This window comes from Protopterus annectens, chromosome 5.part0 (genome assembly GCF_019279795.1).
Source record: "Protopterus annectens isolate FY-2018-M chromosome 5.part0, PAN1.0, whole genome shotgun sequence".
NCBI classification, from domain to species: Eukaryota; Metazoa; Chordata; order Ceratodontiformes; family Protopteridae; genus Protopterus; species Protopterus annectens.
Window position 1 is genome coordinate 847,882,817 of NC_056735.1, and position 26,421 is coordinate 847,909,237.

A 26,421-nucleotide genomic window follows, 5' to 3' on the forward strand; every position below is an offset into this window, starting at 1 on the left:
CTTAAACCTTTTCTAACCCCAGCAACAAGAACCAAATGTGCTCAAACCCATCTCCTATCTACTCCAACCTCAAGAAAAACAATCTTAACAAACTTGAAACTTGCTATAATAACATAGCAGTTTTTCGCCACTAGTAACCCTTTAGGACCCACCACTGTATAAATCTAATTCCTCAACTCACTATAGCCCACAACATATTACACCTACCTGACAACACCCCTATACTCTCTCAACTCCTAATCCCATATAATATCTGAAAACGCCGCCTCCTAGTAAACTTATGACTAAATCAATAAAGGCAAACAACACAGCAGGTTGTTCTCTTCACTAACACTATAGGTAAATGCTGGAATCTCTTACCTTGTGACATAACTTTGACTACATCCCTGCCTCAATTCAAACAGAAAATTAAACTGTACTACCTAAATCATTGGCTATGTTCCTGCAGTACGCAGGCAAACCTTTTTTTTTCTCATACTATATCTCTCCTTCACTCTTCCCATTAGTATCTGTCTTATTTGAATCTATCTTGCATTCTGTGTGCTGTTATGATTTTCTAATTTGTTACTTATAAACATTTGTGATATTTTGTAATGTACTTAGTATTTAGTGGAGTCTCCCTCGGGCCTCTGCTGAAAATGGACATGTATCCAGCCAGACTAGCCCGGTCAACAAATGTAAAATAAAAAAAAATAAAAAATTACAGTCAGCTGCTTGTCGGGTGCCAGGATCTGCCACATAATGCATGCACTCAAGTCACTCCACAACAAGTACAAATACGACTCTGTCATTGTCCATGTTGGAGTGAATGACTTGAGATGTACCTCCCTGGACTGCATGAAAAGTGACCCAGGCAGGTATGACCCTAGCCCTGAGTAGCATCCTGCCTTCACCCAGAATGATACCACAGTATAAGGACAAAATGATTGACTTCAACAACTGGCTAAGCTTCTGGTGTCATTCAAAGGAGATTCAGTATCTGTCTGCCTGGGACGACATGATCGACAAACCACGATGCTTTTCCAGAGATGGTCTGCACCTGTCACCCCTGGGATTCAAGTTACTGGCTAAGGCTCTTGCCACCCCTGTAGTGCCTTTTTTAGGCAAGGCTCAAAGGATAAAACCACCACCGTAACAGGTACAAGTATGCAAAATCTGAAAGTAATGCTACTCAGTGCTAGAAGTCTAAACCTCAAAATCCACTCTCTCAAAGCACTCCTAAAAATGGAGAACATCGATATCAGTGCAGTAACTGAGACTTGTTTCAATGCTCCAGAGCGCACCCCTGCACTACCAAGCTACAACTCTTACCTCACTTTTCGGCCACCAAACCAGGACCGAAACACTAAAGGTGGAGGAGTGTCCATATTCATCAAGGATATTGACACCTCCTGGCTAGTTGCCCAACACAGTGCATCTGAACTTCTCCAGGTGCAACTAACACTAGGTAAGACTGCAATCCAAATTGTAACTTGCTACACATCCCCTGCCATGCCCCAAGATTCCCACTACACCTATCTAAACATACTGGAAAATATTAAGATACACCCAAACACACTAATACTGGGTGATGTCAACTACCCTGCCATTAACTTGGAAAAATACTTATGCACCAACACCTTTGCCCAGCAGTTCTTGGAATTCATAAATTCCAATGCCCTGGATCAACTAATCCATAGTCCCACCAGGGGCTCCAATATCCTGGACCTGGTCATTACCAACATGGGAAATGATGCGCCACACCAATGGTCACCCCCTCGTTGGTTAGTTCTGACCATAAGCTAATCACCTTTGACATCCCGATCCCACCCCCACCCCCCAGTAAGGAAACATCTGTAAAAAACTTCTCCAAGGCCAACTTCATGCTACTCAAGTCAGAAGTGACAACGTTCACGACACCCATGCAGACTGGAACTGAAAGTTCAACTGCCGAATCCTACACTAAAGCATTGTACAAGCACAACCACTTGTGCATGAATCGTGCCATCCCAAATAGAACCAAGATGCTCTCCTCCAAAAAAAGGAAGCCAATCTGGTGGTCCCCTGTCATAAACAAACTATACAACAGAAGGAAGAAACTGTTGCAGAAAAGAGGAAAATCCCAGGATGCAAAAACTCCCTTACCAGCCTCTGTAAGAAGCTGAGATCCCTAATAAAATCCTCCAAAGCTAGTTAAGAAAATAAAATTGCCAAAGATTCCAAAGACAGCCACAAGGCATTCTATAGCTATGTCAAGAATCTAAATGGCAATGCTCAGATCAGCTCTGAGCTACAACAGAATGGCATTAAATATACTGATTCCAAGGACATTGCCAATATCCTGGCAGATAGATTCAGTGCCAACTTCACCCCTCCACTCACCCCCTAAATGGCCCATCTCAGTACTGAAATATTGCCAAATTCCAGTAATCATGACCACACAAGTATAAACTGCACTTTCCAAAGCTAAGAGTACAGCATCCACGGGACCAGATGACATCCCGGGCTGTGTACTACATAAACTACAAAATGAACTGGCACCTCACCTAAGTGTCATGTTTAATCATAGCCTCACCTCAGGCTTCGTGCCCACTGAGTGGCGCACAGCTACAGTTATCCCACTCCACAAGGGGGAATCCACCTTGGATCCTGGGAACTACAGTCCCATCAGTCTGACAAGCCTGATCTGCAAGGCCATGGAACTTATTATCATGGAACTTATAAACCAAGACATTGGCAACCTTCAAACTCTGGACCCCACCCAGTTTGGTTCTTGAAGGGTCGCTCGTGTCTCCTGAACCTGAGTGACCTTTTCGATTCAGTCTCCAGAGCCATGGACGAGGGTAAGGCAGTCCACACAGCCTATCTGGACCTCGCCAAGGCCTTCAACACCAATCCCCCACTCTGGAATCATAGATAAACTTACTAAGCTGGGCTTAAATCCCAACGTCACTCGATGGGTTGCCATCTGACTTACTGACAGAACCCACACTGTAAAAGTAGCCGACTCCAAATCCACCTTCAGATAAGTGACAAGTGGAGTACCTCAGGGCTCAGTCCTGGGACCGCTCTTGTTTGACATCTACTTCTCTGAAGTACAGGCCAAAACAAAGGACTCTGGCTAACAAAGTTCGCAGAAGACTGCAAAGTGGGAGCCATTGATGTGGATATTCTACAAAAGGGCCTTACAGAAACAGATGCTTGGTGCCAGAGCCATGGGCTCAAGCTCAATGCCAAGAAGTGTATAGTTATCCCCTTTGGGAAAAAACATGTACCCATGAATTACCACATAGGTGACAGTACACTAAACATTGAAAGTGTGATAAGAGACTTAGGAACAGGGGGACAGTGGTCTCACCTTCGATAACCACATGGCCACAGCAGTCAGGAAATCCTTTTATGTGGCACACCTCATCACTAAGGGCTATTCATCCAGAAAAAAGGAGGGCATTGTCCCACTGTACTCATCCCTCATTAGACCCATAATAGAGTACAACACCCCATTTGGTATGTACCTCACAAGACATCTGAAACAACTGGAGAGCCTGCAGAAACACCTCACTAAAATAATCGCAGGCCTAAAGTAGATGCCCTATGCTGACTGACTAAAAAAACTTCAGCTATACTCTGTCGCATATCGTCTACTCTGAGGCGATCTCTGCTTAACATACAAGGCCGTGTCAAACCCAGAGCTGTTGGACATGCTACACTTAAAGAAATTCCAATCCATCAGAGCCACACGCTCCAGGGACCTAAACCTTGTCATCACAATGAACAAAACATGCTGGAGGGATAGGTTCCTGACCCAGAGACTCCCCATAGCCTGGAATAGACTGCCCATACATGTCAAGTAGAGCGTCTCCTTGGTCCTCTTCAAAAAGAAACTTGACGACTGGATGGGAGATAGGAAATTTATCCCAGGGATCACATCAATCGCCCTGCTAGTCAGGGGTCCAGGGAAGTAAATATTGTGGGAAGAAATAGCCAGGGAATTGTTGTGGCTAGGCTTGTACAGGCCCTAGAGCAGATAGCTTAGTACCAACCTATGATAGTTCAACACTTTCAGAATATTACAAAGGAACATGAAGTATGTTTCTTTAAAATACAGAAGTTTATTTTTTTTTGATTGGTGAGTGATAGTTTCAGTGAACCAATATGATTCTATTTTCAATCTTTGATTGCGTCCTGAGAACAGAGAATGATTAGGATTTGTTCACATTTATCCACTTAATGAGTCAACAGTATGACCATGCATACTTGACATACACAATATTGTTCATTTATGAATTTATATAGCAAGGAAGTGAGGCGTCTCGTATGACATTATCAGGACATAACATCCATCTATTAAAATTCGTATGCTGAACCATTTTATAACATTTATCTATTGAATGCAGCAGGAGAAAGGGACGCACTATTTGAATTAATTTTTGATCAAGTATGAGTTCTAAATGCAGTTTTAAAAGATATTCAAGTATAGAATTTAGTCACGCAGTGGAATATGTTCGATTACTCTTATTTGTAATATGGACAGATAAGTCTCTTCGATTGGTGAGTGAAAATCGTTTTTCATCAGCAAGATTTCACTTGGTTCTTATCCCTTATTGGCTATTTGAGTTTGGAGAATGATTTGAATTGGCTTATGATCATCCACTGAACAGCAGACTGTTGGCTCAATACTTTCAGAGCATTACAAAGGAATATTGTCACTGTTCCAGTCAGGATAAAACAGATGAACAGTTGTGGGTTCAGTTCAAGCAGCTTTATTACACACAAACACATCTGGATTGAGGCTTAGTAACTTAAACTTAAATAAACTTATAAACAGAATGACTGTTGCACTCATACATGTTAACACTCTGGCTGTTCTCTCAAAATGGCACTGCTGCCTGCATGTGCTCACAATTTATATGCACGTGCCTACTTCTGGAAATGCTTCTTAAATGTACATATACATGTTCTGTTCTACATCCTCCCTCTTTGAGAAACAGAGCATATACCAACTGACAGTATTCACTGACGTGCAGTTACACAGAAATGGTCTTTTGACATGCAGTTATACAGAACTAATTCTTTGACATGCAATCATACAAAATTAGACATATATAAAACAGTCATGTCCAGGTTGCTGTGTATTTTACACTAGGTCTAGAAATATGACCTGATTGTGTAACATAAAAATCAGAATTGGGTCTAGCAATGGGGATGGTCTTCAAGGAATGTTCAATTTTGGGAACAACTGGGACATCATCAGGAACGGGAATGGATACTGAGACACACGTTCTTCGGTAAGAACATTGTCAGGGTTGCTCTGAGTTGTAGAGTCTGTATCACAGGTACAATGCTGCAGTATCATTTCAGACACATGAAGAAGATGCCTGCGGCTTCTCCTGTATTCTATATCCTCAGATTCCACTAAATGGGATCTCGGCTCAGCACATATGCTTCTCACTTGATCAGTTTGATCATTTGCATCCTCACTGTCTCTCCTTCTTTCAATGGTTGAAGAAATCTGCTCATTTTGTCATAGCTGGACTTCTGAAAGGAAGGCTTCTTAAAGAGTTGGGCTTTGATGGCTCTGTTGTTTTTAGGATTAGGCACCAACAAACTAGAACTGATAGGCAAGGTTGTTCTGGTTTGCCTAGATACAAGTCGCTTAGCAGGCGAGCCAAAAAGGTTGTCACGGGATATATTTCTGAGATTAAGTAAATTCAAGAAGATATTGGTATACTCATATTTTGACCTCTCTAGTAATTGCTTTGCACTCTGTACTGCACATTCAGCAAGGCTGTTTGACTGTGGGTATTCCAGAGTACTAGTAACATGGATAAAGTCCCACTCTTTTGCAAATTTCTGAAACAATTGACTGGGAAACTGGGTACGTTGTCAGAAATAACTTTGTGTGGACTACCATGGACTGAGAAATGACATTTAAACTTAGTAATATTAGCACTGAACATTAAATTAAGTAGCAAATCAATTTCAAACCAGTTCAAATAAGAGTCTATCAATACTAAGTAATGCTGATTGTTGCACTCAAATATGTCACTGACTACTATTGACCAAAGTAGTTCAGGAATTTGACTTAGCTGAAGTGGTTCTTTTTTCAAATGCGGTTTAGTACTATTGCATATTGAACAAGAGGAAAGCACTTTTTCAGTGTCCTTTGACAGAGAAGGCCAAAATACTACCCCTCTCACCCTTCTTTTGGTAGCTTTGGAACCTGGGTGGCCACGATGCAAAATCTGAATGTATTCATGTTGTAAGGAAGTAGGAACAATAACTTTGTGACCTTTGAAAATGATACCTTCTTCCATCAGCATCTCATCTCTGTTTTTGAACACCATCCAACATTTATGAAGTGGTTGAGCTTTTGCAAAATTGGATCAATCTTTGTATGACTTCTCAGCTCATCAAGTCTCGTGGTAGAAAAATTACGCACTTCCATGACATCAAAGTCAAAATTCTCTGCATCAAGCTGTTCTGTAGTATTTTTGGGTGATCTGGATAAGATATCAGCCAGATAAAGAGGTTTGCCTTTTGTGTAGATCATTTTGAAATTATACTTTTGTAGTCTGAGCATCATTCTTTGTAGTCTTGCTGGAGTTGTATGCATAGGCTTCTTTAAAATAGTGACTAGAGGTTGATGATCAGTTTCAGTTTGGATAGCTCGGCCATAAGTATAGTCATGGAACTTCGAACATGCGAACACAGTTGTCAAAAGTTCCTTGTCAATTTGAGCGTACTGCATTTCCGTTTGGGTAAGAGTTCTAGATGCACAGGCAACAGGTTTGCCCTCTTGAAGAATAACTGCACCAAGACCGAACTTTGAAACATCAGAGAAAAGAACTTCTAGTTTGTGAAATCATAGTATCTCAATGTAAATGGGTTGTCAGTTTGCTGTTTGAGGTGATTAAATGCCCTCCGGTGTTGTTCTAACCATGACCAGACAACATTTTTGTATGTCAGCTCTCTTAAAGGCACTGATAACTCACTAAAGTCAGGCAGAAATTTGCCCAAGTAGTTATCCATACCAAGGAAACTTTAGGGATTGAACATTGTCTGGAGCTGGCATCTCAAGAATGGCTGCTTGTTTGGAAGGGTCTGGTTGTAAGCCTGAACTGGTAAATAAATGACCTACATAAGTAACTTTTGGTAGCCTGAATTTACATTTCAGAGGATTGAGCTTCAAGTTCACTTCACACGCTCTGTCCAGAACTTTCCTGAGGTTTCTGTCATGCTCTGCTTCTCCATTACCTCCAACCAGTAAATCATCAACTATTATAGCACACGGATAACCCGAAAAAATTTGCTCCATTGCACTCTGAAAGACTTCACTGGCAGAATTTATTCCAAAAAGCATCCTGAAGAGTCTGTATCTACCAAATGGTTTACTGAGTGTAGTCAGTAGTGAAGATTTGTGATCAAGCATTACTCGCCAGAATGAACTCTCTGCATCTAAGACAGAAAAAATAGTGGCAGTTGGCATGAGGTTGGCAACCTCCTTGAGTATACACACAGGATTACGAGGTCTCTTTAATACCTTGTTCAAGTCTCTTGGTCAGTGCATATTCTGATTTCATCTGAGCTTTTCTTATAAGCAACTACTATGGAAGACACCCATTCTGTTGGTTCTGTGACTGAACAAATCACATCTTGCTGCACCATCTTATTTAAATGGAGCTTGACCTTGTCCTGCATAGATATTGGAACTCCTGTCACTGGTCTGACCACTAGACTGACCTCTGGGTCTACTTTCATGGAATACACAACTGGACGTCTGCCTAGGTTGTCGTTGAAAACATCAACATACTCTTAGAAAGCAGCATCACTGAAGCTGACTGGGGCATGTGCTTACATGATGGACTTATTTGGTAAAATAAAGCAATTTCATTTTCAAACCAAGGAGGTCTTCTGACTACATAAAATTGCAAGCTGTGACTGTTCCAGCTGAATAGCATGAGAGTACTACTGAGCCATTTGTTTGAATTTTTTCACCTCCATTAGCAAAACGTTTCGCACAGTTCGCCAAATTAAGTTGTTCACCAGCTCTCACTCTAGCAAATGTTTCTGCTGACATTACATTACACTTTGAACCAGTGTCTTCTTTGAGCTCCGTGGGTTTACCATTGATCAGGACAATACAAAACACTTTGTTCTTTGCCAATAAATCAACTGAATTACACTTTTCACCGACCATTAATACACCATCTACATAGAAAGTAGGGTTGCAGCTTTCTACATGATCAACTTGCTTTTTTGAGTGACCTTTCTTAATAACTGAATGAGGCTTCCTTGATTTACAAAACTTTTGAAAGTGGTTCCATTTTTTTACACTTGTGGCATTGCTGACCAAATGCTAAACACACCTCTCTTTTAGACTCATGATTGGTGCCAGAATTACGACAGTTAACAGTAAGGCTTGACTTGAGTTTTGCTGACTCACCCTTGTTCTACACTGCGCATGTCTGTTTTGCTGAGCTAGTCTTGGAACTTGCTGGAAAGTTCCGGGATCTCCCTGGGAATCCTACAGGGACTGCTGCTGCCTTGTGCTTAGGTGTGCTTCTGCTACTCACGTGCTGCACGCTGTCTACACTTGCTCTAGAGGCTGCTGAAACCATGCCCTTCTCACATGCAAGCATACTTGTGTGCCTTTCTGTGAGCTCATGGGTTTGACACATCTCTATGGCTTTGTTCAACATTAAATCACATCCATGAAGCAAAATCTTTCTCACTACAGCACTATTAACACCCCACACAAACCTGTCCTTTATTAACTCAACTTTCAAATCACCAAATCTGCACATTTTATCTTTATTTCTCAAGTCAGTGATATAAGCTGCAAAAGTTTCGCCTGGCTTTTGGTCTCTTGTGTAAAATAGATGCCTCTCTAATGTAAAATTTGTTTGTGGGTGCACATTTCTCTAAATTTACGTTTCAAGCACTCAGCATCCTCCTTGATTCAGCTGGTACAACAATATGGCAGTTTTCTCCTTCTCTTGCATATACTACTGATGCATACACAAATGAACGCTCTCTTTCAATGGCTTCTGACGCTGCTAAGTTAAGCAAAATGAATGCCCTTGTATGTGCATTTTTATCAGGAAAAAGCTGCTTGTATGAAAATATTGTATTCCTGCTCAAATACTCTTCAATTCTTTGCAATATTATGATCAAACACAAGTGGATTGGGTCTGCGAAATGCCCCTGCCGTATTAACACATAGTAGTGAAGGTGCTTCAAATTATGTAAGAACACACACACATAAGTACATTCCAGAACTTTATGCCTGAACCTGTAATTATTCCCAGTAGCACAACAGACTCTTTGAAATAACTGCACTTTGTCAAATAAGTCCCCATAGCACAGGAACACTTTAAAATCAATGTACTTTGTGAAATCACCCTTTATCAGTGTAAGAAATGCTCCAAAATGACTGTACTTTGCAAACAAACTCAACACAGCCGAAGATGCTCAGTAAGAAACACTTTGAAATGAATGCACTTTGCAGATGAACTGTATACAGCACAAGAACTTTTCAAAATAGCTGTACTTTGCAAAATAACTCTGTACAGTGTAAAAAACAGTTTAAAATGGCAGCAGTCTTCGAATAAATGTGCACAGCACAAGAAACTTTTAAAAATGGTTGTACTTTGACTTCACTTTGCAAAATAACTGTACTTTGCACACAGCAAACTCTTTGAAATAATTGCAGTGTAATAAAGCACATACTCTGCAAACACTTTGCACACTCTGAGATACTTCAAACAACTTTAGTTATGCTCTGAATGGCTTCGGTCAATGCAAAGTAGTTTATGCCAAAACACGGTCTTTTAGTAAAAAACGTGCAATCGCCTTGCTTGCTCTTTAAGCTTATTCTGCTCTTTTATTGTAATTGTTATGCCCATTTAACCTCTTATCATGCTCATTATACTTTTCTGTTGCTCGTTTTACTTAAAACTTGCTTGTTATGCAAACCAGAGATAATTCTGAGCCCCATATAAACACTTCTGATAGTTTTATCAAGTATTATGGTTTCAAAAACTTTAATTAATAATGCGTTTTGTGCATTTTGTTTGATTAATAATGTGTTTTATGCCTTAGGAATGCTTCATATCATTTTCTTTGCAAAATAAATCCTTTGTGCTAGTTTTGGTTACCTGAAGTTTGTTTCTGGCCCTTTTTAATCATTTGAGCACTGTATTCCTGAACCTGCTCAATATACCCTCACCGTCAATTCTGCACCTCATGGCTTGAAGAAGTTGCACTCTCAAACCTGGTTCTGACACCATGTCTCTCGTCTGGTCAGGATAAAACAGATGAGCAGTTGTGGGCTCAGTTCAAGCTGCTTTATTACCCACAAACACATCTGGATTGAAGATTAGTAACTTAAACTTAAATAAACTTATAAACAGACTGACTACCACATTCATACCTGTTACTCTGGCTATTCTATACTCAAAATGGTACTGCTGCCTGCACATGATCACTATTTATATGCACGTGCCTACACTTGGAAATATTTCTTAATGTCACACACACACACACACACACACACACACACACACACACACACACACACACACACACACACACACACACACAGTTCTATAAATATGGACTGATTTTGATTACTGATTGGTTATTTGCCGATCATTTCTTATTCTTGGTTGGTCTTGCTCCATTTTATCATGAATACTTAAACTTTTTGTATGATTGTTTCCTGATTGTTGGTTTTTAACATTTTAACTGACCAATGGCATTTTTAAATGGTTTTAATTAATTCTTTTCACTAATTGTTTTTTTTATTTAAGTATGACCGAGCATTTTATGTTTTTTTTAATAGATCCAAAGAAGGGTTTTTCATCCCAAAAGCACTCATCTTTATTGTGCTTTGTTTTTTTTTTATTAAACTACAGTGGATATAACAAGTATACACACCCCTGTTAAAATGCCAGGTTTTTGTTGTATAAAAAAATGAAACCACAATAAATCATTTCAAAACTTTTCCTACCGTTAATTTGACCTGTAACCTTTCCAATAAATTGAAAAAGAAGCAAATCTGTTAGGAGAAAAATATAAAAAATAAAAAACGTACAATAAGCTGGTTGCATAAGTGTGCACACCCTTAAACTAATACTTTGTTGAATCACCTTTTGATTTAATTACAGCATTCAGTCTTCTTGAGTACACCTGCCATCAATTAAAGATAATCTGATTAATCCCAAATAAAGTTCAGCTGTCCTAGTAGGATATTTCTGATATTTACTCAGTTACCTGCTACAGCAAAAGCCATAGTTTGCAGAGAGCTTACAAAGCATCAAAGGGCTCTCTTTGTTTAAAGGTATCAGTCAGGAGAAGGGTACAAAAAAATTTCCACAGCATTGGCTATACCATGGAACACAGTGAAGGCAGTCATCAAAAAGTGGAGAAAATATGGGACAGCAAGAATGTTGCAAAGAACTGGACATCCTTCCAAAATTGAGGAAAAGACGAGATGAAAAGTCGTCAGGGAGGCTGCCAAGAGACCTATAGCAACACTGAAGAGCTGCAGGAATTTCTGGCAAGTACTGGTTGTATACTACATGTGACAACAATCTCCCATATTCTCCATATGTCTGGACTATGGGGTAGGGTTGCAAGACGGAAGCTCTTTCTTATACAGAAAAACATTCAGGCCCAGCTAAAATTTGCAAAACAATACATCAAGTCTCCCAAAAGCATGTGGGAAAATGTGTTGTGGTCTAATGAGACCAAGGTTGAACTTTCTGGCAACAATTCCAAACTGTACGTTTGGCGCAAAGACAATACTTCGCATCACCCAAAGAACACCACCCCCACTGTGAAGCATGGTGGCTGCAGTATCATGCTTTGGGGTTGCTTTTCTTCACCTGGAACTGGGTCTTTAGTCAAGGTGGAGGGAATTATTAACCATTCCAAATACCAGTCACTTTTGGCCCAAAACCATCAGGCATCTGCTAGAAAGCTGAAGATGAAGAGGAATTTCACCTTTCAACACGACAATTACCCCAAGCATACACCCAAATCAACAAAAGAATGGCTTTACCAGAAGAAAATTAAAGTTTTGGAGTGGCCCAGCCAGAGCCCAGACCTAAAGCCAATAGAAAATCTCTAGGCTGACCTGAAGAGGGCTGTGCAGAAGAGATGCTCTTGCAATGTGACAGATTTGGAGCGCTTTTGCCAGGAAGAGTGGGCAAATATTGCCATGTCAAGATGTGCCATGCTGATAGACTCGTCCCCAAGAAGACCGAATGCTGTAATTAAACCTAAAGATGCTTCAATAAAGTGTTAGTTTAAGGCTGTGCACACATGTACAACCAGCTTATTGAATGTTTTTTTTATTTTTTACATTTTTCCCCTAACAGATTTGTTTGTTTTTCAATTAAATTGTGCAGGTTATAGGTCACATTAAAGGTGGAAAAAGTGTTGAAATGATTTATTGTGGTCTAATTTTTTATATCAGAAAAATCTGGCATTTTAACAGGGGTGTGTACAATTTTTATATCCACTGTATATGCTTTGGAACATGATAGTTGGACTGATTTTTGTATCAATTGTTACTGGCCTTGTTCTAGTTCTGCTTTTGGTGACTGCTGTTGTATTTCTTTATTTACTCTTTCAAGTTAATGCACATTTTCCAGTGAAACATAATTTCTATCCAGGCTAGCCCACTTATTGTACCTTGGTGATAAAATATAAATTCTATCTTGAGTTCCTACTACTGAATTCACATCTTCCATACCAAATATTTTCACAAATTTCTTCAGAAATCTAGACTTTTTTATTATGTTTCCTTCTGGATCTCACAATACTTCCTCAGTGCTGCAAATAAAGTTCCAGTCCCTACCTGTAAGTAATATTTCTTGCTGAAAGCTGATTATTTCCCATAAAATTTCCATAAGTTCCATAATAGCAGCTTTTGGTGGACTGTAAATACGTCTCAGCATAATTCTCCTCTCTCACCAGTAACCCCTTACTACCACAAATCTGTCATTGTTGTCTTTATTTCCTCTTCTGTCACTATTGGAGCACCCCTCTATCATTTAGTATTTATCCTCTTTTCCTGTGTCCCCGTTATTCTGCTGAACATCACCCTAAAGTCTTTTCTTTGTCAAATTCACATTTTAATTTCTTTCTAAATGCATCTTCTGCAGCATTGCTATTTGCACTCTGCATTCCTTAATATAATTCAGTACTCTCTCCTTTTTGCCTATACATGTAAGGCCATTTACTTTCCAAGATAACATGGATAGATAAGTCATTGTGAGAATACTATTATAAATGACAGTTTTTTGAATGTGTATTTCTTGACTTCTGTCTTGCATGCACACACTACGTTTTGGTAGGCTGATCTTTTATACGGTTTTCCTCTCATCTCAATTTGAGCCCGTGTCTTACTTTTTAAAATGCTTTGTGTTAATGAAAACCCTCAAACAAAAAAACTAAATCAATTTCAGAACAACCCCATCCACTTTTCATCTAGAACAAACACAAAACTGTGTACATTTTTAATAAATGAAGTTTAACCCTTCAGATTGGAACATTTGTGGCATATCGACAGGTGCACCCACAGGTATAACCTAATCTAATATAAAAAGCAAAGCCACATAAATGGCTGAAAATTTGAAGAGAAATTTTAATCACACTTTAGTACTTTTATCCTAATAATGTGAAGGATGATTTCTTATTTCTTTTACCCTCCCAGATGTAAAAAAAACAGTTTTCATACTTTAAGAAAACATTACCTTTTAGCCCTAAGAAAAAGCGCACTGGCTACATTTATTGCAAGAAAGTTATGCACTGATATATTAAATGCATTAAAGTATTAAGGCTGTTGTGGAGGCATATATCTCCTGTTCAGTTCCCATAAGTTCATACTTTTCAGTGAACTGCACCTTTATATTTTGCATTTCCCTCCGTAAAGAATGTTGTGAAGTCTCAAGATTAATTACTTGCACCTGCAGATAGCTATTTTCCATGTAAAAGCAGTGAGAAAAAAAGCTATTTTGCAAATGCATGGAGGAGTCTTTGCAATTTTCTTTCAGAATAGAATGCAACTAACTCCCCTTGCCAATTGCCTTTAGTGCCGACGTCTTGTCTGTCATGGAGAACATTTGCTAATAGAAAAAAAACACAAGGTAATGCCTTTGCAGATGCAAGAAACTTACCATTCTTTGCATATTAGATACAAAGAAACTTGTTTATAGGTCAAGCCAAGGACATTAATCTAGACATCTAATTTGTAAAAACAATGAAAATTATTACCTTAATTCTACATATAATTAATTCACTTTTAAACCCCACCCCAGTAGCTCAAGATCACAGTGTTATACTAACTTAAGTTTGCGTCTGTTCAGCTGTTCATCTTTTATTACACTGAGAAGCCTATATTTTTTTCAGAACTAAAAGAAATACTGTTTCACTTTGCTGTCTTTAATACATACAACAGTCACTGAAAAGACTTCCCTGACATTGAAAATACCCCTGACTGCACATGATACAGAACTGCTTTACAATATAAAATGCAGTTTATATCATGAAATGTTTTATACAAATGTTATTAAACACATTGTTTTACTTGCATCCTTCTAAACTTTAATGGTATAATGTGGGGTATATGCTTCACAGTCTACCCAGAAGTTTAAGAAGGTCAGAAAAATCCACTCTTTTGTCAGGCACTTTTTTTTGCTGAGCCATGTTTCAAAGATGCGACTGATGCTTTATAGTCTCCCATTTTTCACAAATGTAAGTGTTGTTGGTTTTCTTCCTGATCATCTCCATCACCAGTCTCTGGTTCATTTCCAAAGTACTGGCTCTTCTAGTCAACTCCTGTGCTTTTTTCCATCTCTCAAGCATTTCCTTTGGATCATTGGAAAATGTTTCACTATCCATATCTCTCTATAAACTGTATTATCAGAAGAATGAGAACCAGAGTTCCCTTCTGTTTGCAGGCTCACTTTTTGCTGGATTATCTTTCTTTCCTCTGTAGCCTGTTCTGCCTCAAAAAATGTAATTTATTCTCCAGAAGACAACTGGATGCAACAGCTTGAATCTCACATCTGCATCTCGACATTATCTGATTGCTGGGATAAATTTGCTTCTCTTCTTGCTGGTGTACAGTGAATAACCATTTTCCACAAACACTCTGCTGTTTCCGATATTTAACAGTTTCTCCTTCTACCATAGTTGTGTTAGGATCAACTCTGATGATGTGATTGCATCTTTACTAATGTAGGGCTTTGCTTCTTTCTCATGGCCACGAATGGAGCATACACAGTATGCCCATTCAAATAAAAAAATGTTGATGTGCAAAACCATTCCATTTGCTTATTTATGCTTTCCTTAAAATTATTGCAGTCTGTTCTTTCCAGTTTCTCTGACAAAGTAAAGCATCTCAGGTTTTCTCGTTATGCTCTGCCTTCTAATTCTCCCATCTTTTGTAACAAATCTTCTCAAGATGCCTTGTGTTCAGCCAGCCTGAACCCCTAATTTTTTACAGTTTTATCAGTCTATCTGACTAGATAAAGCTACTTCTATTTTTTTAGGCTTTTGTTGCTTAATTTGACATATTCCTTCGGTGTTTATTTTAATCACCTCTGAGCACACTTGGTTTAGCTTTTCCTCTAAATTACTGGAAACCATCTCTTGAACTGAAGTTGAAGCTTTAACTTCTTTTTGCTGAGCAGCTGCAGGATTCTTTCCAGACTGTATTTTCTTTTCATCTTTTCGGTTTGATTTTTTTCAAGTTCTCCAAATTTCTTCTGGAAACCAGGCAGTGTACTTACAAGCTAGAAACTAAATTATGCCTATACTGAGAAATTCACCAGATCTTTTCTCTCCTTTTCTATTTTTATACTGGAAGAATTGAAACTAAGCTGTTAATCAGTGTGCAGCTATCTTGGAAGTCCCATGTTGCGTCTGTATTTTGAAGTATCTGGCATGCGTTTCAGATGTATGACAGTTCTTCTAACAGCATTTGTGAAGGCAGCTTGATTTTCTTTTTAATCAGTCCTAAAATGTTTTCCGTGGTCATTTTGACTACACTTTTTTAACCAGGAATGCTGCAGATATTATTCACTATTAATCCTTTCTGATTTACAGCAAGTGGAACTTTTATTTTACTATATGCTGTTTGTCTTCCACTCCTTCCCTATGCTTCAGTATTTTCTGGTACTTATCACATTCACTGCATATGTAAAATGACCTTTGAGAATCACTGTGCTTATTGTAGGTTGTACTGAGATTGCAAAGATTTTTGTATTTGTGCTTTCATTGTGTATCCTGAAATGCATGCAAATTAACTAAGGAACAATAAATTATATGCTTTAGTTTGTGACGACCCCTGGAGTATTTCCTTCTGGTGAGTTCATGCTTCTGATGGGGAGTTGCCCTGTTCAGATACTCCAGAGTATTATAGCAATAACCCACGCCTGGGTGTGGGTAATGCTGGACTTACCCACGGTTGGTGTGGTTTGGTCACGAGGGCTTCGCCCTCGTGACCAAACAAAGCCAACCGTGGATAAATCCAGCATTACTCACACCCAGAAGTGGGTTATTGCTATTAGACAATGACATTATTTAACAAAAAAAATAATTACTTTTCTTAAATAATGACATTGTATAATGCCTTCTTGCTGCCCTTCCGCAGCTGTCTGATATTCTGCGGCAGTTCTGATGTACTGCGTATGCCTACGCAGTACATCAGAGCTGTGGGCAAAAGCAACAGAGAAAGCAAGATCTCCGTTGCTTTTTACAAACTGTCTCGCTATGTTAAATGGGTTTAACATAGCGAGACAGCTTTAAAAAAAAGCAACGGAGAATCTCCGTTGCTTATTTTAAAGCTGTCTCACTATGTTAAACCCATTTAACATAGCGAGACAGTTTTGAAAAAAGCAATGGAGAAAGCAAGATCTCCGTTGCTTTTTACAAACTGTTTTGCTATGTTAAATGGGTTTAACATAGCGAGATAGCTTTAAAAAAAGCAACGGAGAATCTCCGTTGCTTTTTTTAAAGCTGTCTCGCTATGTTAACTCGTATAACATAGCGAGACAGTGTTGCTGTAAGAGTTATAGTAATGAAAAAAGTCTGGGCGACCAGACCTTTTTCCATTACTATAACTCGGATTTACAACGTGCATGCTGACCAATCAGCGTGCACATTTTTGAATATTAATGGGGGGTCGTTGTATAATGGAACATATTTATTGTGCAGCATGCAGTTAAGTTTCACAGCTGAATGTAGTATCAATGTGGTGTGACCTTTCATTCAGTTCTGTTGACCCTTAGCTAACAAGATGTTCAGTTTATCCCAATAACAAACTGACTAGACTGACAGCGTACTTTTCTGATGGCTACTTCACATAACTAGTTTATATCTGCCTTTTTAGAGGAGTTCATTTCTGTCAATTAAATGTTCATTTATATTGATAGTTGTGCTTTTGGTAGAGAGAGGATTTTTTTTATACAAGCACTAGACATTTATAATCCGTCTTGGCTGAGGCCCATTTAGCCTGGAAGTGTATTGTCTTGCAGCTTTTTATTGTTTTATGTGTTTCTAATATTGCCACACTAATGTTCCTATGGCCATTCAGGGGAAGATTTTGTACGTTGGTATATATATATATATATATATTTTTTTATATCCAGTACTAGTCTTGAAAGAACTTTTTCAAATATGTTCTCCCTTATAGTGTTGCTGAGTTTAACCTTCTGTTGTTGGGCTTAAAAGCTTATGCTTTTCTACTGCTTGAAGCCCTGTGTTACTGCACATAGCGTAATTGAAGTGTCGCAGTTGACATTTGTGGGCTATTATCCACAGCCTGCATATTATGTAAGTACTTTAGTTTGCTTCTTGCATCCTGACCACCTTTATGTATTCAGCCTTTGCAAGGATAACAGTGTGCCAAAGCTGCTTTACCAGTGACTTCTGCTGCTTCTCCTTAAGAAGAGAGAGTAAGCCATAGCATATACTATGCCATCTCTCTGGCTTACCTCTTCACTGCCTGAGTGTGCTTGTTTGTCAGTCAGAAGCCAAATGCAGTACAATTGGGTGCAAGCTCCGAGTGCCAGCATAGCTAGCCTTATTCTTCTCCTCTTCTAATTCGATTTTGAGCCATTGTCAGGCCTGAAGACCCAAAGCTGACCTCATTGTCCTCACATTGTCCAGAAGAGTATGGTTTCCCTACTTTTATGTCTTGACAAGGTTGAGGCATGGCCCAGGATCGGCAGCACCTTTATCAAGGGTTGATTTGCATAAACTTTCACCCTAGATTCTCGGGTTTGACTTCTGTGGGTTACCTTTTGCTTCCATAGGGCTGTGTGAAAGTGACATACTCATCCTTTCAGGTGCTCAGTATCTTTCCGTGTGCAATGCATAATAGAAGTGCTGCACTTTTGGGGCAAGAAACCAAGGCTTTTCCTCAGACATTGCTTCCGTTCAGGTTATCTTAAAGGAAAACTCCCTTTCAAACTGGAAAAATATTTTTCATCAGATATTCTTAAAGTGGTTCACAGACACCACCACAGTTCTTTGGTATGTCAACAAATGGGGGGGGGGGGGTCAAGTCGCATCTCCTGTGCAGGTTGACTCTCAATGCTTTGGAGTTGGCTACTCAGTATCAACTAACCCATCAGGCAGTTTACAGTCCTTCCAGTCGGAATGTTGTGGCAGACACATTGAGCAGATCCATGGCTCAGTCCTATGAATGGATGTTGCACAAGGATGTTTTTGGATATTATCCACCGGTGGGGTTCTCCTCAAGTAGATCTTTTTGCCTCCCCTGTGAACAAACAACTTCCAACGTTTTGTGTCAGAGTGCCTGATCCTCTGGCATGGAAGGTGGACGCCCTATCCTTCTCTTGGAAGGGGATGTTTCTGTATGCATTCCCCCCTTTCCCCTCCTACAGAAACTCTGTTAAAGATACATCAGGACCAATCAAAAATCTTGGTGACTCCCTTTTGGCCAAGACAGCATTGGTTCCCTCTTCTGCATTTAGCCAAAGGCAGTCATCACAAGTTACCTCAAAGGGTGGATTTACTCAACCCAAGGGATCCCTAATACATCTACAGATGTCATCCCTTCATCTGACACTGTGGGTGATAGGGTTTTGATCCCTTTCAGACACCTATTTTCTGAGGACGTGCTGTAGGTTCTGCAGGAGGCCAGAAAACCCATTACTAGGAAATCATTTCCAAATGGAAGAGGTTTTCCATCTGGTGTCTTTTTCAAAACCTACAACCATTGCCTGTGGATATTCTGGTGGTTTTGTCTTATCTGTGTGAATTACTGAAGACTGGATAATCATACTCTTCAGTCAAAGCTCATCTCTCAGCCATTTCTGCCTTTTGGCGTATGACACTTCCTTAGGCTTCAAGATTGGAAGTCAAACTTTTCTTGAAAGGCATCCTTCACATCAGACCACCAAGGAAACCAGTTCGTCCTCCTTGGGATCTAAATTTTGTCTTAGAAAAACTTCCATTGCCTCCCTTTGAACCAGCAGTTTGCTCTTCTCTGCAACATTGCACTTGAGAGATGGTGCTTCTTTTTGCTGTCACTTCAGCCAGAAGGGTTTCAAAACTTCAGACACTTAGGGCTTCCTCTCCCTTCACTGCTTTCCACAAGGGTGGGTTTTCCCCTATGTACTAGTCCCTCCTTTATGTCCAAAGTGGTGAATGAGTTGTCACTTAACCAGTCCATTAATCTACCTGCGTTCTTTCCCTCTCCACAATCTTCTAGCAGAGGATTTTACACACCTTGGGTTTGCATAGACAACTTAGATTTTAATTGGAAAAAAACAAGTTTATCAGAAAATCTGATTGCCTCTTCATTTCTTATTATCCCAGGGCTCTGGGCAAACCTGTTTCCAAGCAGACACTCTCCTCTTGGATCTCTAGGCTATTTCTTTTTGTTATGTGACTCATGGAAAAAACTACATCTCCAGTTAAGGCTTATTCTACTAGAGCTGTGTAGTCTTCAGATGCTTTTTTCAAGGGTCTGGATACTTCCTGTATCTTCGGAGCAGCTACTTGGTCTTCTGTCCATACTTTCAAAAAACATTACAAGTTGGATGGTATATCTAGATCTAGAGCTGGTTTTACCACGGCTGTTCTTCATGGGTTTGTAGGGAGTGCTACTGCCCCTCCTCCCACTCTTTCCTCTGCATGAGCTTTGGTATTCTCCCCCATGTTATGAATACTGCAACATATGAATAAAAGGACATAGAATAGTTGTGTAAAATCTTACTTTAACCATAGATGTCCTTCTCTTCTATATGTTGCAGTATTCTATTCTTTCATCCTTCCCTCAATGCTTGCTTGAGTTCTGGATATGTGTTTATCTCAGGCTGGTGTTCTTCCTGCAGCATTCATTTCTGAGGATGGTACGTGCCAACGTCTGCTTTATACCTGATGTCATTTTATGGCACACTGACTGTGATCTACGAGTGACATTGCACGTACCTACCAGTAGCTTTAGACTTTTGTATACTAGCCAGATGTTCAGGACAGTTTGCAGCAGACTCCCTCATGTTATGAATACTACAACATATAGAAGAGAAGGACATCTATGGTTATGGTAAAACTTTACACAATTATTCTTTATGTATTTCTGTCTGCTTACCTCTGCAGACTCCCCTACCTCTTCTTTCCTTCCTCTATTACCCTTCTCACTGTGCTGTGTAATGACAGATGTTAGCTAGTAGCTATACGCGCATACAACTTTTTGTGGCAGGAACGTGCAGAGATGAACATCTGCCACACTTTCTTATGTAATACATATATCCTTGTTAGTCTACTTTTCTTCTTTGTAGCTGTACTACTGCATGCATGGATTGGATTCACTACATAAATTGCTGGGATGCTGGGCCACTTCCACCTGAGCAGAGCTGAGCACATGGTACTCTGCATTTGATTCTATAATTAATGTCTTTGCTGCAGCATATCACTGCAGAGAAGCACTAGTACTTTGTAGATGAACAGAGTGTACCCGTGAATCACAAGACAGTCCCTGAATCACTTTCTACCATTTTTAACAGTACATTGTTTATAAATCATGGACAAGGTTTGTACTATTCTACAAAGCCATCAGATGATAAACTGTCTGATCTATAAGTACATCTGTGTGTGTGTGTGTGTGTATATATATATATATATATATATATATAAATATATACATATATATGTGTGTGTGTGTGTGTGTGTGTGTGTGTATGTATGTATGTGTATATATATATATATATATATATATATATATATATATATATATATATATATATATATATATAGTCTGCTGTGTGAAAACTGAGTATTGTACAAATAAGTTTGAATGTCCTTGTTTGCACATGCTTGCATTTATACTATGGACATTGGGTGTCTAAGAACTAATTTCATGTCTGTTCTTTGTTTGGTATTTTGTTAACATATTCTTTTATTTCTTGTATTATCTGAGTCCTAGTTTAATTAACTGCATATAAAGCAATAGTTTTTGGTTTATGTTGGTGTATAGTTTAAGCTGTACCCTTAGTCACTGCTCTGGTAGTTTTGCTGTTGGTGCAGTGTAGCAGTGCCTGTGAGAAAACATTCAGATTTATGCTTTGTAATGCAGCTGAATAATTATGGTACTTTATATTCATATCTGTGATCTGTTTAGGGGCAATTCCAGATGAGAGGTTGTATCGTATGTTTATCAATAAACAAGTAATGATGCTTAGACCAAAGGAGGATGAAGATAACTGGTTCAACCTATTTGTAGTTCACCAGAACAGGTATTTGTTTTTGTTGTCTTTCAGTTTTGTTTTACTTTTTCATTTTAAAAGCTAATTTCTGACTATGATGAAGTGTTAAAATGCTTCTCTGGCAAGCAGTCTTTTTGTTCTCAAAATGTACTACTTTAAAAAGAGAGTAGTTCTGACATTAATAGTTTATGATAATTGATATTAACATTTGGAAGATAAAATAATGCAGAAATATATTAGATAAACTGCTTCAAACAAGGCCATTAATCTAAGATATGTGTTAATCTGATTTTGTAATATCAGATGTATTTGGCAGTTTTATTTTATTTTAATTAATTCATTAATTAATTAATAGCAAGCAGTCATGATTTGTTGATTTTGTATGAGAAATAACAGTGACATCTATAAAGTTTTGTGCAGAGTGAGTGAATTATTAGAAAAGTAAGCTCAAAAATAAATAGTGACAAACAGTACCCAGGGCATATAGTACGCATGTGTAACTTATCTCAGTCTTAACAGTCCCTGCTTTACTTCATTTATGTCGAAGGTCCAGCTTGACATTACCCTTTAGATCATGTGTCACGTTTAGGCAAAAGCATCATGTTAATTATATTAAATCTCTTTTACTATTGTAGTGTTTGTGAAGCTTGTCATCTAAGTGAGTATACTGTATAGAATCAAAGTTTACTGAGATAGTAGCAATAGTGGCATAGAGGTATAAAGCCCTGCCTATGGGCAAGGCAACTCAAGATTGATTAACATTTTAGGAGCTTAACAGCCCTGGCAGAGGAGGCTGGATGCACCCATCCCTTGGAGAGGGTTGATGGCAGGGTGATGCAAGACCTGCAGTCACAGTCCTTCAGAGGCCGCCAGGATTGCAGCAGGCTTTTGGCTCTCTTAGCCTTTTAGTAGTTGTCATTAGTGGGAGCTTTTCCTTGTAGGGCGATGGTATTGTAAGTCCCTGCAGTGATGTGGGTATCTGATTCCCCTGCCCAGGGTTAGGGATGGGGCTAGACTACATACAAAGCACCTTTATTGCATGAATGCCAGTGTGACCACAAAATCCCTGATGTTTCCCAGTGTGATGGCATTATTCCAACTGAGAAAAAATGAGTTTATGCCCATTAGAGGGTGGCTTAATGGTTAACGGGTACAAGGTGAAAGGACCTAGGAAAAAAGGTTATTGAGATTGTCTGCAAAGGCTTCTAAGTGAGCTTAACTTTTCACAAAGCTATTATTGATTCTTTTGATGAACATTTTACATCTGTCCAAACCCAGTAGTGAAGAGAGTGCTTAGCTCAGCAGCTTCCCTTAATCTGACCTCAAGGAGGACATTCTAGAGACACTGCAGTTTTAAGTGTGTTGATGTTTTAACTAAGGCCACTGGCTTTGGCATGGGCCAACCAGGATGCCTTGTTTTAGACTGCTTGCTCTAAATGTAGAGCCCTGTTATAAGATCATGGATGCTTATATTTTGGATGAAGTGCTATGCAGTCAACCTTCTTGTTACCTGGTCAGTGACCATCTGAGTAGGAAGCAGACCCTTACAGTTGCAGTAGGCCTTTGCAACTCTCCTCCTGCTTTTTCTAGTACTTCCTGAACTACACAGGGCCAACTGTAAAAGAAGAAATGTCTGATGAAGGCAGTTATGCATGACAAGGCCCTGTCCTCTCTGGTGCCGTAGAAATTATCCAGACTGACTCTCTTGGTGACTCTATATCTGTCCTGAATGTGTTTTGTAGCAGCCCATGGGGATTTGGTTCTCTTATTTTGTTCAAGCTTAGTCAACCATCACAGGGGACCAGTGGTTCTTGGCATTGCCACCTTCAGTCATATTCTAGAACTTAGTGGTCCTCCTTCAGTAAGAGCTTCAGTAACACTTCAGTTTGTCTCATTGGATATATGGTTAGAGTCTGTTAACACAGTCTCATTGTTTGGCATCTCTTTTTTGTCCCAAAGGGCTTGGATGACTTTTGTACCATTGTTGACCTTAGTAACTTCAAACAGCACAGCCTATACATTTGGTTCAAGGTAAGCGTCCCTGCGTGGGATTACACCATTTGTGGATGGTTGGTGTCTCTGTACGTGATGGATGTTTTTGGCATACCAGTATCTGAGCTACACAAAGGAGACTCGTCATGTTCCCTATGGGTGAGCTTTCCATTTAGCACAACGTGTTGCCATTTGGCATTTTATTTGTGCCCAGAGTCTTCATCATGATGTTAGTCATAGAGTCCATTGCAGAACAAGAGACTTCACGTGCTCCATACCTGCTTAGCTCACTCCTGCTTTGCCCTGTATATGGACTCCTGGGAGTGACTGTTCTTCTGTGCACTCACTTGAAGACAGCCTTTAGTGAGGACTGTAAATTGGAGAGATCCTCTTTAACCCCTGCTCAGATGACACATTTCATTATAGTAGAGATGGACACATACTGCCCTTTGAGAAGACCCATGAAGTCATGGTCCTGGCATTCTAGATTAGAGTACATAGCAGACTTTGCTGTATGTCCTAGGCGTAATGCTAAATGTGATCTTCAAGGTGTTGTTGGAACACCTGATGATGCAGGTGTTGAAGTGAACTGTGAAGTGCCAGTGGCTTTAAACCAGCCATATTTTGAAGGACCTACTGCTGGTGTCCAATCATTATTGCCAGGCTCTGGGTTGGTGGGCACTCCTTACTAGTCTGTTTTCAAGTCTTCCCTTTCTGTAGCTGAACCCATCAATGGTCTTTACAACAGATTGCTTTGCTTGCAGGCTGAGGAGCAGTCATTGGCTTCCACACAGTGTAGAGAGTATGATCCCCTTGGAGGCTGGCTTGCATATTAGAGTGGTACTCTTGGCCTTGAAGGCCTGGGCAGCAGATGCTTACAGGTCCCCACCTAATTCTGATAGGCAGCTGTTCCATTGTATATTGCCTAAACAAATAAGGGGGCACAATATCATACTACTAGTCTAAAGAAGCATTTCTTATTTGACATTAAACCATGCACTGTGACATCACTGCTTAAGTACGTCATATACCCAGGAAGGTGAATGAGATGAAAAATATTATGAGTCAGGTGTCTAGTCCTCTCCTGGAGCTGTGGATTAAGTGGGAATGCCTGGTCAAGACTTTGTATAAGTACAGCACTTTGTAGGTTATGGCAGTCCTCCTCCTGTTTTGCTTGTTACAACAGAGCAAGGATTTGATAACAGTGGGTGCATTCTTTCTCTCTCTCTCTCTCTGTGCCTTGCAAGTCAGCTTTTTGTTGTATTCCTGTCATTCCTATGTTTCATTGTCATGTTCAGTGATTAAAAATCATAACTTCATTCTTATCACCTCATGGTTGGCAAGAATGTGATTTCAAGCTCTGAGGTCCACAGCAGTTCAGGAAACCCTTCTGGTCCTAGGTAGTGATGTCTCTTCTGGTTGGGAGTACAACTGGCTCCACATTATGACTTGACTTCTGCTGTGCACTTGTCAGTGTGGGTCTCAGAGGTGATGGATGTTGTCAGGAAACTTTCTACTCAACAAACTTGTGCTTCCAAGAAGAAATTATTCTTTTTTTGAATAGAGTGATACTGTATACCTTCTTGGTCAGTCTGTCTGTCTATCTGCAAGTGATCCCGCAATATCTTGGACACTTGTCTAACTTGTCAGTGGACAAGGTGCATGTGCCAAATGTTACTACACATTATGCTTTGTGAAAGACCGGATTGTAGCTCAGGAGCAGCTGGTCAAACAGCTCTTCAAAGCAGTGCAACGTCTTTGTCCTGTGTTGTGGATCCCATCCTTTCTGTGCTGATAACACTGCTTGGAATTCTTCCTAGCCTAGGATCCATCCTAAAGGGCCATTGACATAAGCTATAGCATTTACATTCGTACCATAATGATTGAGCTACTAGATGACCCTTCTTGATGGATCTGGTACCTCTCTGTATATGAGTGGTTCTTTGCCATATGCTGTAGTTGAAGTTTCTTGTAAGTTGGGCAGGTTTGTATTCTTATTTTGCTTGTTTAAAAATGTATCGTCAAGTCTGCATTATTTTTGTTTTTCAGGAAGGGTGCTTATTGTTGGCAAGAGGGAAAACCTGTGGGTCCCCTTGTTGACTACTCTTATGTAACTGATACATTATGTCATGGCATGCATGGCCTGAGCTTCAGGATATCCCTAAAAGTAGGATTTGCATAAAAAAATGCTGAAATCTGATAGAGAAGAAATGTAGGTTACCGATGTGCACAGAAAATCCAGTAAGGTACAGGGATGGAAGGAAACTGCAAACCAAACCAAATCCAGCACTAAAACATTCAATGTTATGTTGTCCTGTGTCGCCATAATTCTTGCTGGATGGGTTCAGAGCCAATATTTGGCTCCGACTTAGCCGATACTAAAGCTCGAGACTAGCCCCTATCCCATGGTGCCTCACGGCAATTCACTAGATCTCGTTTGCCGCAAAAGCTTCAAGGTTGTGTCTTACTGGCTCGTTGTCTAAGTAAAACAATTTTTTACTATATTCTACCCTTTTTCTATCTGATATATATAGATATATATATCTATAGTTTCTCTTTTCTTGTGCGATTGTTTTTGAAAGTTTTTCAACCCCTGTTCCCCCCTTATGACTGGACGGCCCGTTTAAGTTAGAGGGCCGTAGTGCCCGTTTAAGTTAGAGTGCCTTTCCTCCCTGTGTGTGTGACTGCTAAAAAAAAA

At 39.6% G+C, this 26,421-nt stretch overlaps 1 protein-coding gene across 2 annotated transcripts in view; it reads left to right on the forward strand.

Moving 5' to 3' along the window:
- The window catches only part of MRE11 (MRE11 homolog, double strand break repair nuclease), a 1,653,959-nt gene that overhangs the window by 505,526 nt on the left and 1,122,012 nt on the right, over nucleotides 1-26,421 (forward strand). For both annotated transcript variants that reach the window (XM_044072642.1, XM_044072643.1), the window contains exon 7: nucleotides 21,647-21,761. In XM_044072642.1, coding sequence (XP_043928577.1) covers nucleotides 21,647-21,761 — 115 coding nt within the window. The remainder of the gene's footprint in view (nucleotides 1-21,646; nucleotides 21,762-26,421) is intronic.